At 40.4% G+C, this 13,414-nt stretch overlaps 1 protein-coding gene across 2 annotated transcripts in view; it reads right to left on the bottom strand.

Annotated features, from left to right (window-relative positions):
* The window catches only part of fbn1 (fibrillin 1), an 81,192-nt gene extending 70,248 nt beyond the window's left edge, over window positions 1–10,944 (bottom strand). For both annotated transcript variants that reach the window (XM_072695449.1, XM_072695450.1), the window contains exons 1-6: window positions 10,749–10,944; window positions 10,184–10,427; window positions 8,552–8,634; window positions 6,783–6,881; window positions 5,763–5,858; window positions 5,487–5,582 (exon numbers count right to left, since the gene is read on the bottom strand). In XM_072695449.1, the coding sequence (XP_072551550.1) occupies window positions 5,487–5,582; window positions 5,763–5,858; window positions 6,783–6,881; window positions 8,552–8,634; window positions 10,184–10,317 (508 nt within the window). In that variant the 5' untranslated portion in view covers window positions 10,318–10,427; window positions 10,749–10,944. The remainder of the gene's footprint in view (window positions 1–5,486; window positions 5,583–5,762; window positions 5,859–6,782; window positions 6,882–8,551; window positions 8,635–10,183; window positions 10,428–10,748) is intronic.
* Window positions 10,945–13,414: the final 2,470 nt, after the last annotated feature.

Here is a 13,414-nt window from a genome sequence, read left to right as displayed (position 1 = left end):
TTATTTAACTAACTTACACTAACAGATATTTTGACCAGGGGTGCCTAAACGTTTGCATGCCACTGTAAAATGAACACAGATAATAAAATAAATTCCATGTTCTAATATTGTATCAAAACAAGTGTGTATGTGTGTGTGCTCGAGTCAATGAGTCACAGGCGGCTCCAGAATTTCCCGGGTCTGTTTATCTGAGGGGTGTTTCGGTTTGAGTTCTAGTAAGGCAAAACTGTGTGTGTGTGTGTGTGTGTGTGTGTGTGTGTGTGTGTGAGAGAGAGAGAGAGAGAGAGAGAGAGAGAGAGAGAGAGAGAGGGACAGAAAAAGAGAAATAGAGGGAGGAGGAAAAAAACGAGAGAGATGCACAAGGAAGGTTTGCATTTGAGGGTGTGTGTGATGTCATCCATCTCTTTGGACACTCCCAGTGGTCCAACATCTGGGAGTAATCTAAAACACATACACACACACACACGACTACACACCATTCTATGCTGAGACACACAAGGGGACAAACATAAAGTATCTAGAATGTCACAGTGCTGTTTACATTGTTTTCACACAGACACACACACAGAGGGGGATTACACTAAAAACTTCTGACCTGCTCTATCCATAGTGCTAACTTTTTTACAGCCTCTATTCCTTCTCTACCTCCATCTCTTTGTTTCCCCCTCGTTCTATCTCTGTCCTCTTTCTTTCACTTCCCCTTCTTTTCCCCATCTCTTTCTCTTCTATATCTCTCCTGCCTTTCTCTTTTTCTCTGTTCGTCTCTCTCACCCTCCTCTGTTTTTAATGAATATAGGTACTTACATATACTACTAAATACTTTATTAGGAAGATACTATATATACTAATATTGTGTAGGGCCTCCTTTTTCTTTCAAATGAGCACTTTAATGATGAATCTAATGTTCTACCATCTTGAATGCGTTCCACTGGATTCAGACCTGGTGATTGAGAAGGCCGCTGAAGAACACTGAACTCATGGTCATGTTAATCAAACCAGTTGGTAGACAACTTTTGGTTTGTGACATGGTGCATTATCAGGCTGGCCAAATTGTGCTCATGGAGAGATACACATGGTCAGCAACAATGTTCCTACATTTGAACTATTCAAAGGGGAGAAAATCTCTATTTTATCTCTCTCTCTCTCCTCTTCTTCTTCCCAGGTCTCCCTACCTCCTTTTCTCTGTGTCTAACTTCTTCTCTTTCTTTATGTTAGCGGGTCTGTCTCTCTTTCTGACCCACTGCCCCATTCAGCAGAGATCAGGCCTGGGCTTCGCTCTCTCTCTCTCTCTCTCTTTCTTTTGTCTCCGCCAGCTCTTTGTGTTTATTGAGAGTTAATGAAATATTTATCAACGTGCTGTGCTGCCAAAAGCCCGGCCGGAGTCAATGGAAAAATAATCAGAGAGCAATTTACAAACCGAAGCTGTTTCTGCAAGACCCCACCGCCTTACTGCCCGTTATTCCAGCCTCCCCACCACGGCCATTTTGTCAGCCAGCTCAAGGTTCAGCCTGATTCTTCATAGCCTCCACCCTGATAATAATCTCCTGTGAGTGGGCTATGTATGACATGCTGGAGGACAGAAAGCTGACATGTTCTCTCTTCAGCGCTGATCTGCAGAGCTTCAGATTCTTCCACAAATCCAATTTAAAGGCAGTTCAGGATAATCTGATTTCTACATAATCTCCCTCTACACAAACTATATGCCCACCTGGTCCAAATAAACACACAAACACACATTTACACTTTTTCCCACGTTCCACATTGAGAACATTCTTACCAGGAATTTAAACAAGAGTACTCTCGGAAGAGGTGGGTCTTCAGTCTGCGTTTGAAGACAGCGAGCTACTCGGCCGTTCGGACACCCAGGGGAAGCTCGTTCCACCACTTTGGTGCCAGGACAGAAAAAAGCCTGGACGCTTGTCATCCCTTTTGAGGGATGGCGGGTCGAGCCGAGCCGTACTTGAAGCTCAAAGGGGTCTTGGTGCAGATCGGCATTTGACCATTGCCATCAAGTACGGAGGGCTGGTCCGTTCTTGGCTTTGTAGGCCGGCGTCAGGGTTTTGAATCTGATGCGGGCAGCTACAGGAAGCCAGTGAAGAGAACGCAGCAGTGGAGTGACATGGCTGAATTTAGGGACAGCCTTAGGGACAGGTTTACCTTTTAGGTGTTTATTATGCTATTCAAATAAAATCAGAATTAGGCGAGACTAAACTGCTGTAGGCTGAACAGGCAGGGATAAACAGCTGTAGGCTACATGGGCGGAGGTAAACTGCAGTATGCTGAATGGGCGGGGTTAACTGCAGTATGCTGAATGGGTTAGCTAAACTGCTGTAGGCTGAATGGAGGAGCTAACTACTGTACGGACCTGAGCGGACAAGGCTAAAGTGCTACAGACTGAATAGGTGGAGCTGAATTGATGTTTTAATGACTTAATGATTTAATGATTAAAATGAAATAAATATGCATTTGCAAATATTCAGGAAAGCACAAATCCAACAGAATGTTCCTTAAATGCATGGAACTTAGTAAATGAAAAAGGTTACAACACAGCTATACACACACAGACACACACACAATACAATGACCAATAACCTGTTTTATATGGGTTTATAATATACTACATCTCTCTGTGTCAGAGTTAGTGTAGGGAGATTTAAATTAGGAATGTGTGCTTTGTGTGTGTGTGTGTGTGTGAAGACTCCATGTTGTAAACAGCATGAGGAACACAGAGGAGAACAATAGTGTGGCCCTTCGGGAGAGATGGAATCGAGCCAAGTAAATCTGAAGCTCTGCGTTCGGCTCGGACACGATGGAGCCTGGCACACCAGTGAGCTCTAACCGGGCACAGCACACACTCAGTCACACACTCCAAAACACACTCCACACTCATAGTAACACTCACCACTAACTCACAGCTCTTAATGCTGGACCATTTCACTCCAACCGAACCCCTCCTGATTTTAATGAGCCCATATCATGGAAAGAGAACTGTAATTAACTGTTTTGAATAAAAGAGTGTAATGTATAAACACTGTTAAAGTATTACTACATACAGTTCACTCAACAGTCCATATAGGGAAACAGAGTTGCCCATTCAGCCTACAGCAGTTTAGCCCACCTATCAGTTTAGCCTTGCCCATTCAGCTTACATCATCTTAGGCCACACTTCAGTTCAGACTTGCCCAATCAGCCTACAGCAATGTAGTCGCAGCCATTCAATCTATAACAGCACAGGATGGACAAATGGACGACAGACAGGCAAATGGCAGAGCTTACAGGCTTTTAGTTAGCTTTAGCTTGCTGTTTGTTTCTCTTCCTAAGTTAATCTGACTTGGAATGAAATGGTGGGGAACTAATAGTTAAAATGAAAGGAACACATACATAAAGCGGTGTGGGCAAAACAAACATCATCATTTTTGTAATAGGAAAGGGAACCACTTACATGAGCAGTACCCGAGATTAGGACCTCCCCGTTTCAAGAAAGGAGAAATAATTGATCATTTCTTGGTTATTTCAACGTTAAGATGGGGCATAGTTTGTACATGTTATTGTGTGCCCCCAAAGACAAGATTAACCTACTTAGAAAACATGGCTTTAGGTTCCCCGCACTGGGTTGCACCACTTTGCTGTGCCACACTAAACTGCAGTTGTGGATGTAGCACTTCATGATAAGTGCTAAACTATAATGTAAACTACAATGTAGTGCCTGCTACAATGTCAACATAGCCAAAAGGTCACATGACTGTAACAGTGCTGGCAACACACATCCATCTCTGGGCTCAAGGCTGCATTTATAGTGAGATTCCTGATAGTGGCCTGCTTTCACATTGATGTGTCTACTGCAGAGCTACAACTAAACAAATAGCATACTCCATAATTATTGTGTTTAACGACCATGAGTAAAACCTCTTGGATGTCCTCTTGGAGATGATCATGGCGGCTCAAACATAAGAGTGATTTGCATCACACATCAGATTTGTTTTGGGCATTTCCATGCAAATATGTATCATAATGAAAAGCACCTGGTACCAAACAAACACAGGGCTGCATCTCTTGTTCACACACTCTGTTCCAGATAGAACGTTCCGGCACATCTGTATCAAATATAGTCTGTATGGAGGGACGAGTCCAAACACATGACAGAGCTCAAAAAGCAGCTTTGGAAAAAAACAAGCTGGAAAAAAACAACACAAAATAATGAATGACTATGTGATGTTGCTTTCGCTCTCACAAACGAGAGATAATCTGCGGGTGTGTTATTTGAGAGCAGACCCATATCTTCCTGAGCAACAAACCCAGACCCGTAAACCCACAAGAGAAAAGCTATACAGCCACTTAAACATCCACATATACTGTATATCTGCACAACTACCATTTTCATAATCTTCCACCTAGAACTCTAACAATTCAGAACTTTCACCTAGAAAAACCCACACCAACACTTTCCAGTACAAATCTAATCCAGGCATATTTTAATGCAATTGGTCCTGGTGGCACCTGCCTTCCCTTCTCAAAACACACTTGATTTAACCAATCAGTCAGTTATCAATCCCTTTAGAGTTGCAGTTGTGTTCAAGGCAGGGAAACCACCAAAATGTGCAGACCAGGATACCTCCAGGACAGGCATTGAGAAACTTTAGGTATCAGCAATTTTGAACCCGGTCCAGTTCTGATTCTTTGTTTTTTTTACTGCTCTCGCAGAGCTCCCACTGGAGTCCTCTAGGAACACTTAACAGCTGTAGTGCTTTGAACATTACAGCGTTTTCCCTTCAGTCATGGAGAAATTCACCATCGCCATATCTGTTTTTCAGGCTAAAAGGACGCACCTGAACTGCTGATTAAAAGCCAAAGTAAAACCTTAACAGTGTTGATTACAGTTTTCCAGCCGCTGTTATTTTTTACAGTAATGATTCCTTCAATCTGGATGCAGAGCTGCAGTGAAAACATACAGACTGAGCAACTGTCTTTCACGTGTATAAAACTGTTACAAAACCAGAAGGCAACATGGCCACACATCATCAGAGACATCACTCTGGTGTGTCAGTGGAGAGCAGAGATATATCTGTGAGTTGTAGGAGTTCTCATAACGCTCAACAAGATGTTTGTTTATGCAGTCCCACCCTTTAACAAAAATCAGCTTATGCATTATAGAAAAAGTTGAAAAATTACAATAAAAAATAATGGGAAAGTGAAACTTAGGAAGGGAAAACTACTTAGTTTTGTTATATTTCATATTATATTCATATTCATAGAAAAGTTTATTAAAACAGTTAATGTTTTATTCATCATTAATGTAGTCATTATTAGTTAGCAAGTACGTGAAACAACCTCAAGCTAAATTTAAAAGCTGAAAGCTACATAAGAGTTATATGGTAACAGAGCAATTCAAAATCCAAATAATTGATTACTAGTTTGAATGATCGATAGATTATTTCCCAATCAGTTGTTTGTTGCAGCCCTAGTGTAGAAACAGGGATATTTCTTACCTCGTTCACACTGAGCTCCAGTGAAGCCATAAGTACACACACACCGGTTCGGAGCAACACATCTTCCACCATTCAGGCAGCCCGACTCACACACCGCTACACACAAACAGAATTACTGATCACTGATTATTGCATGATAAAGCACTGTGAATAATGCAGGTCTGAACATTTAATGAATTAATGAATTTAGTTATGTAATAAGTCTTTTTTAAATTTTCAAAGGTTACATAAATAATTTGTTGGTTAAAATGTATTATTAACAAAAAGGATCCTTACGCTGACCACAGTGGGCTCCAGTGTAGCCTTTCTGACACAGGCAGTTGTCTTCTGCACAGGTTCCACCGTTCATGCATCGAATGTTACAGTGTTGGGCTGGGCAGGATGACAACATTTGTCATTATTGTTAAGAATTAGCTGACAATATGCAATAGCAATGCGGTATCAGCTTGGGGAGGGGCTGAGCCACTTTGGCCTAAAGATCCAAGTCACACAGAGACCAAATTTGGATGCAGAACAGAAATCTTTATTTACACATAATGCTTTGCTCAGTCTTCTCCCTCATTAAACATTAAAAGAACCATTTAACCAGGCAAAAAATAAATGAAAAAACCCAATGAAATGAATTTATATGGTGCTAACCAACCTGAACAAAGTGATCTACAGAAAAATACAAATGGAACAGAAATAGAGATAAGTAAGATAAACACCACTGTCTTTGCTAAACAACCTTAGAGCATAGGTGTACAAGGGTGTACAGTGTTACAAACCTAACCATTTTAAAGGATCCAGTATCCACCAAGTATCAAACATGAGCTTAACACTACACTGAGCAGTGACGTGGATCTTCATAATAATAGTTATTTAAACTAAATAAACTAAAATATGACAAACGGTTAGGACAGCTCTGCAGAAAACAGCACAGTTTGTTGACTTTTCTGCTCTAATAATAAGTGCTGAGCTGAAGCAGGTGTGTTTTAACAGAAAAATTACCAAACTATGTAGGACTGGAGTTCCCCACCACTGGTCAAGGGTATAGGGTTTAAGGAGTGGTTATAAACTGGGCCATCAGCTCATACAAACACTGAACAGATGAGGCAATGAACAGGATATGACATCATACACGAGGCAGAGCTAAAGCTTAGAGACCAACTTAACATAAGCAGAGAGAGGCTCTGCCAGAAACATGGCTCTGACAAACACTCTGACAAAGGAAACATAAACACTCTGCCCCACTCAGCTGCTCAACCACATGTGCTGAACGCACAAGCTCCAGAGCCAAGGAGCCAGGTTCGTTACCTGATTTGGAGCCGCAGGATGAAGAAATTTGTCCGTTTGGGCAGGTGCACATGTTTGGTCTGGAGCAGAATCCATCACCACATGTACTGCGGCAGATCGCTGGGAGGAGAAAATGAGAGAAAATAAGGGACAAAAAGATGAAAGAAATCTTTTAAAATCTATACAGCATTGTAATGTGATACCTTAGATAAAGAATATGCAATATGTGGACATCCAACTACTTGTATTTGTTATTCTTTCCTTTGTAGACTAATAGTAGGGCTGGGCAGTATAACAGTTGTATAGCAATTTAAAAATGAGGACAGTATTGTAAAATTATTATGTTTATAATTATTAATGTTTCAGAGTTCTGTGTATATCTAGAAAACAGCCAAATTAATCAAACAAATCAACAAATCAAGTTAATTCCCCCATTTACGTTTTGGGGGGTTACAGGGTGTGAGTGCTGTGGAAGCTCACTGATGGTGATGTCACACACTAAGAACAGGTGGGACAAAGTTTAGCTAACCACATGAAATCCCAATAAAATAGAGAGAGCAAGCAAACCTGAATGAATTCAGTCTGCAAGACCTACCTGAAAACAGCCATAGCCAGAAATTAAAACACGTCCAACAATTACTCCTACTTAAAAGTTAAGCACCCTCTAATCCTTCATGGTTCCCATGGATACATCATGACTGTTAACATAGGTAGCAGGAACACAGACTGTGCTATAGCGTTTTACCTACTAACTTCTCTAAGCTGTTGTAAGTGTAGCTGCCGGCTAAGGATCCAAAGAGTTGCATTGTGGTTGCATTGTGACTTACTGTCACTCAAACACCAGTCACATAGTTTTTATCATCAACACTTGGGTTAGTGGGCTCTGAGCGGTCCAGTGGACTAAGGCACTGTCACTGTCACCCAAGAATCACTGGTCATGCTGCTCACCATCAAGCAGCACAACTGGCCTTGCACTCTGGGGTGGGTTGATGTACCTCCCTCCCACATTACCCCAAGGAAGTGGTTGCTAGCCTTTCCCCTGTTAGTTAGTGATTGGGGGAGTTCACATGAACAGGGATTGGGTAATTAAGGTTTCCAAATTAAAATTCTAATATTTCTAAAATTAGAAATAGATTATATAAAAAAACATTTAGTTAGTATCACATCAATTAGCAATTAGTAATAATATATATAATTTTAAAAACTACACTACATTTACGTTACATTACATTACATTGTGCAGCCTCTAGTTTCTCCCATCCCCACTAAACATAGAGTCAAATGTAAGCTATATGTGCCTATAGGCTTGAAAACAGGTCATCCAAGGCTGCTGAGGAGAGCAATGGAAAGCAAGCCTCTTGCTGCGAGACTGGCTGGCACTCTCCAGTCAATCAGCCATGAAGCAGAGCATGACCCCCACTTCCTCAGTTTCAATTGCTAAACAATATCATCACCCTTGCTAAAAACAGGCTGTCAGCCAACGAGCAATCACAGAACACAAAGCTCACAACAGCCTTCCTGAGGAACACAACTAAAACAGTTCACTATTCACTGCTGGAGGAAAAAACAATATAACAGATGATGGAGCTATACCAAAAGCTCAACTCCCTTTATTAGTGTGTCATTAGAGGAATGCACATGTTCCACAGCTACATGTTGTGCGTCTCATGTGTAGCAATAATATACTATGATGTACAATGATATACTGTGTGACAGTGTTTTATGGTTCCATCATCTGTTCTGTGTTAGGTCTTTACATTAGTTTAAGATAACAGAAGTTGAACACTTACGAACAATACACTGGTTGCCGCCTGTGAGCGTCTTCCACCCTGGACAGCAGTAGGTTTGGTGCCGTGAGCCGCACACATTAGGTCTGAAGGGAGGGGATATTAAAGACATTTTATTCAAAAGATCAGTGTTGAATTTATAATTGCATAAGTAAGATGGCCATTGTGTGGCCAAGGCAACTAAGAAAGTCTTTTAACCCAGGCTTAAATATTCTTTCTGAGTCATTTGAATAAAAAGTGTAATTATAAAAAATAAACAATGAACAATATCACAAAAAGCATTTCTTCCTGTTTTATATAAAAAAATAAAATAAAATTAACATTAGATTAATTGCACGACCAAAAGAAGTGCATTATGTTTAGACTGGTGATTCACAGACACCAATCCATCGCAAAAATTTAAATGGGATATTATTAAAATGGGCTGATGCCATGAACATACTTCAGGGTGTCTATACATCTATGGTCTTTATGTGGAAAGCAGCATAATATCTCAAACTAAATACATAACCATTCTAAGCTCTTTGGATTGGAACCCCAAAACACAATTAGCCAGTGCCACCTTTGCCACCCCCGTTTCACACTTAACCACTGTGATGACCACTTGCCTACGTTCAATATTCTCACACTTCCCAAGGTGTCCCTATTCAACACTAAATGACTCGCTGAATAGCACTTTATGAGACAGTCCAGAGCTTGGACTGCTTGCTTTTAATACCATAGGATACAAAGGTGGGCCAGCAAAGGAGGCAAACCACCCCACTCCCCCCATTCTGCCTCCACCGCTCTGTCTCTGTGTGAAAGGAAAAAGGCCTGCATAAACGTATCTCCTCAGTGTTTTGTCCTGCTACCAAGAACAGCTTATAATGCAAATTATAAGTCATCATTCCAGCATTAAATAGTTGTAACAAGAGCTTGCAAGAAAATGAAACACACTGGTGGTAACAAAATAACAAGAAGGAAATAGATGCAAGAACGCATAAAGATTATATTGTGTAAATTGCATGAGCATTTGTTATGACAGGACAAATGTCAAACTTTCTTAAAAGCACAGCAACACAACTGAAGATATCTGTGGTTGCAAAGCTACCCTAATGATGCTATATAAATATAATTCATATATAATGTGTATAGTGTTTTTAACATCTGTCAAATTCAAAACATACAATCAAACCACCTTTCATGCAGCAAATGTTGTCACATGCTGCCAAATGTATCATTTATATTTATGTGCTGGATTTACGGTGCAGTGCATGTAAAGTGCAAACGTCTTAGGCATCTGAGAAAATATAATAAAGCTTTTTAAGCTACTGGGAAGTGTAACAATTATTACAAGTTAACAAACATTGTTTTCTGATGTGCATGAATGTGTTAACCATGTCCAGAACTCTACTGGACATGTCCAGTATCTATAGATCCCATCCAATACCTAGTTTATCCAATTAATCCTTCATTAAAGTAAATATGGTTACTGATAACTGACCTTATGTTTTCTTGGGTTTATTCTAATGTTATACAGAATTTACAGGTAAACAATATCCATGGAAGTCTAAGACTTTTGCACAGAACAGTTAATATAACTGTTCTGTTAATATAACACTGCAGATTTTACAGTGAGAGCTGGACAGGAATTACCCTTTAAGGGCGTCTTGTCCTCCACCCCGGCGCTTGGACCTGCTGACCCGCTGCTCCGCAGGTTTGTCTGTCTCGGTGTCTCCACACACGATGTACAGCACTGCGAGACCCACTGCCAACTTCAGCAGCCACATTCTGTCTCGCTGCTCCTCTCCAAACGCAGCAGATCCTCCTTATAAAAATCTGATCTGGGACTGCAGAGTGCCTGGCCTAGATGCAGAGCTGAGGCCAATCCAGGACAGATCTGGAGGAAAAGTAACAAAGTAAAAGTTTTAAAGTTTGAACTGTGATCAAATACTTCTGAGCAATAAAAAAGTTTTTCTTCCTCTTAGTGCAAAAAAGAAAAAGTGCCTGCAGATGGCCGAGAACTGCTGCCCACAGCAAAAAAATATCAGCAGCAATTTCCAGAGAAGTGCAACAGATAGAACGCAGCAGGAGCAACTTCAGCTCTGCACGAGTTCATCCAACACAGCTGATTTTAACCACTGCACACACTCCAGATCTGTTTAAAACATGTCCTAAAACACCAAGTCACATCAGGCAGAGTTAAAGATAGCGACTGTACCTTCCCTGGAGTGTGTGTGTGTGTGTGTGTGTATGTGTATCCCCTCCGGAATTAGCAGAAGAAGTTAAAGCTGCTTTCCTCTGGAGCTGTGTATGTGTTTGAGCATGGTGAAGCAGCACAATGCTGGGGTTCACAGCTCAAAGCCTCTGGGCAATTCTGCAGGGCGAGACGAGCTGTTGCCTTTTTTCTCCACTTTTTCTCTCTCTCTCTCTCTGCCTCTTGTGGACTCTCCTCCTTCTCTCCCTCCCTCTGTCCCTCCTGCTCTCGCGAGACGCAGAGCGCTCCGCAAATGCAGTGCTGCAGAAACAATGCAAACAAACCTGTGTGCGCACACAGCACCATAATTTCCATTCACACACTCACCATTAAGACTCTCACAAACACACATAGATGTTATAAAAGTTATTACTATTCAAACTGTAATCAAGTTAGTGAAACCTGCACTTTTGCACATACTTTAGAATTAGTGTTTCTGACTCTGACCTTCACTGTGCTGTTTCAAATCTTTAAAGCTGCAGACTGGCTTTACATGATGAAGCTGCATGAACTTTGATGCAAAACAATTCATAAATAGTCAAACCAGCATGCAACACAAAGGCATGTTACAATTGTGGTGTATGAAGAAGACAGCTCACTAAACATTGAGACAAACCCTGAGAAGTGAAGAAAGATTTTCTCAGTTATCTCAATCTGTTATTATAATTTTCTTAATTGAGACATTTCCAGACACTCACACAAGTGACTTTACAAAGTTTTTCTGAGATTTATCACTGCAGTCAGGGTCACATCGATGGGTGTCACTTTGTTTTGAAAAGCGCTGGGGACAAGGGCAAAATAGAGACATAAAACTTAAACAGTATAAACAGTTCACAGTAACAACTCTGTTGTCACAAGTGAACCACAACCAAAAAAGCTCAGTATTTAAAACGATAGTTTAGCACAAAGTAAAATTTTTAGCAACTAATTTTCATTGTATACAGTGCTATAAAAAAGTGTTTGACCTACTTCTGAAGGTCCTGAATTTCTGCACCTTTCAAACAATGAATGACATCTTTAACCAAAACCTAATAATGCATAAATGGGACCCTGAGGGAACAGAGATCACAGCATATGGACATTTGTCTGTATTTAGGAAGAAAAGATCACCCTGCTTCCACTGCTTATTTTGCTATACCAGTCAAACCAGACTATAAACTAATGAAAAAAAAAATTGTCTTTAAATCCTGCCGAACTGCCTTAATCTGCAGGTCAGTTATTGGTATAATTTATAATCCAGTTCAATTATTGTGCATTTGCCAGAAGTAGGCTCTAAATCTGCCAAAAGTAGTTTAAACATAGTTGTGTTGTTATGTAATGAGGGAAATCTGTGTAAATATTCAGTTAGTCCAGTGATTTATCTGACATAACATTATACTTGGTTTTATATACAACAGAACTATATTTACCCTCCTTACGTTTTAGTACGCTAGTACACCCCTCCACCATATTGTTTACAGCCTACTGCTATTCACACTGCAACTTTGCACACCTGCATATTTACTGTTTTACTAATATTTCATTCTTGTAATTTTGGACTTCTCCCTGAGCTACCCTGCAACACAACTGCCTCATCCATATATTTTGTGTACATGCATACATATGCATAGCTAGCGACATATATATTAATTTGTTCCCTTGCTACCTTGCGTCTAACATATTTGTACATAGTATAGTTTGCGCTACAACTTAAGACCATGTTTCTGTAGCTATATATAGCTAGTATATTTCTGTAAATCTGTATTTTTGTGCTATTCTGCTGTAGATTGACTGCCTTACCACAAGCATTTCAATGCACTAGCTAGCTACTGATGCTTAGCTAGCGTTAGCTAAATGACAAATAAACCTTGCCTTGTAGGACTTTAGCTATAGCTAGCTATATTCCACTCATTACTTTACATGCCACTCATATCTAACATAAGATATAATGACTTAAAGAAGGAGGCACTGCTAGGAGAGCTAGTGCTAGCTAGCTAGCTAGATAGATAAGCTAAGATTAGCTAGCTAGCTAGCTAGCGCTAACGGTTTTAATAAAATTAGAACAGTAGGTCATGATAAACTGATCCAGAGTTGAAGCAGATTATGCAAATGACCAAATGAGGACTTATAAATAGCGCTGGGTCTAATTCATAGTGGTTTAGGGTGAAACCTATGAGAAGAAGAGAAGGAAATGCAGCTACGTCCGACCAGCTCTGCCCCAGCGCGCCAAACCGCTGTCCTGTCCGTTAGGTTTTCCGTTGGATTTTGAATTTGACCGTGTGCGCGCGCGGGCTCCTGTAGCAACGTTGCCAGGTCCTCAACACTCCGCAGACCACAGTGGCTCAAAGCTCGCCCCTATAAGCTGAAACAAGCCCGCATTCAAGCCCCGTTTCATTTTATTACATTTTTCAAACACATGGAAATCCTAGCATGGATTATTTTGCTTCATAAAGCATTTAGAGATGCGTTTTAAAGTATGAAATTTAATATTTCTGAAATTACATTTATTAATGCATATATGCAAATACAGAAGTATCAGTGCCATTAGCTACCAAACTGAAGTTAGGCTTGTTATCTATATATTAAAGACTTTATAAGATTTTATAAAGTGGTACTGAATATTTTCAACAAACTGCATGTTCAGAATTAAA

This window comes from Salminus brasiliensis, chromosome 13 (genome assembly GCF_030463535.1).
Source record: "Salminus brasiliensis chromosome 13, fSalBra1.hap2, whole genome shotgun sequence".
In the NCBI taxonomy this organism is placed as follows: domain Eukaryota; kingdom Metazoa; phylum Chordata; class Actinopteri; order Characiformes; family Bryconidae; genus Salminus; species Salminus brasiliensis.
Note: the sequence above shows the minus strand (reverse complement) of the source record. Positions and strands in the feature narration are given on the sequence as shown.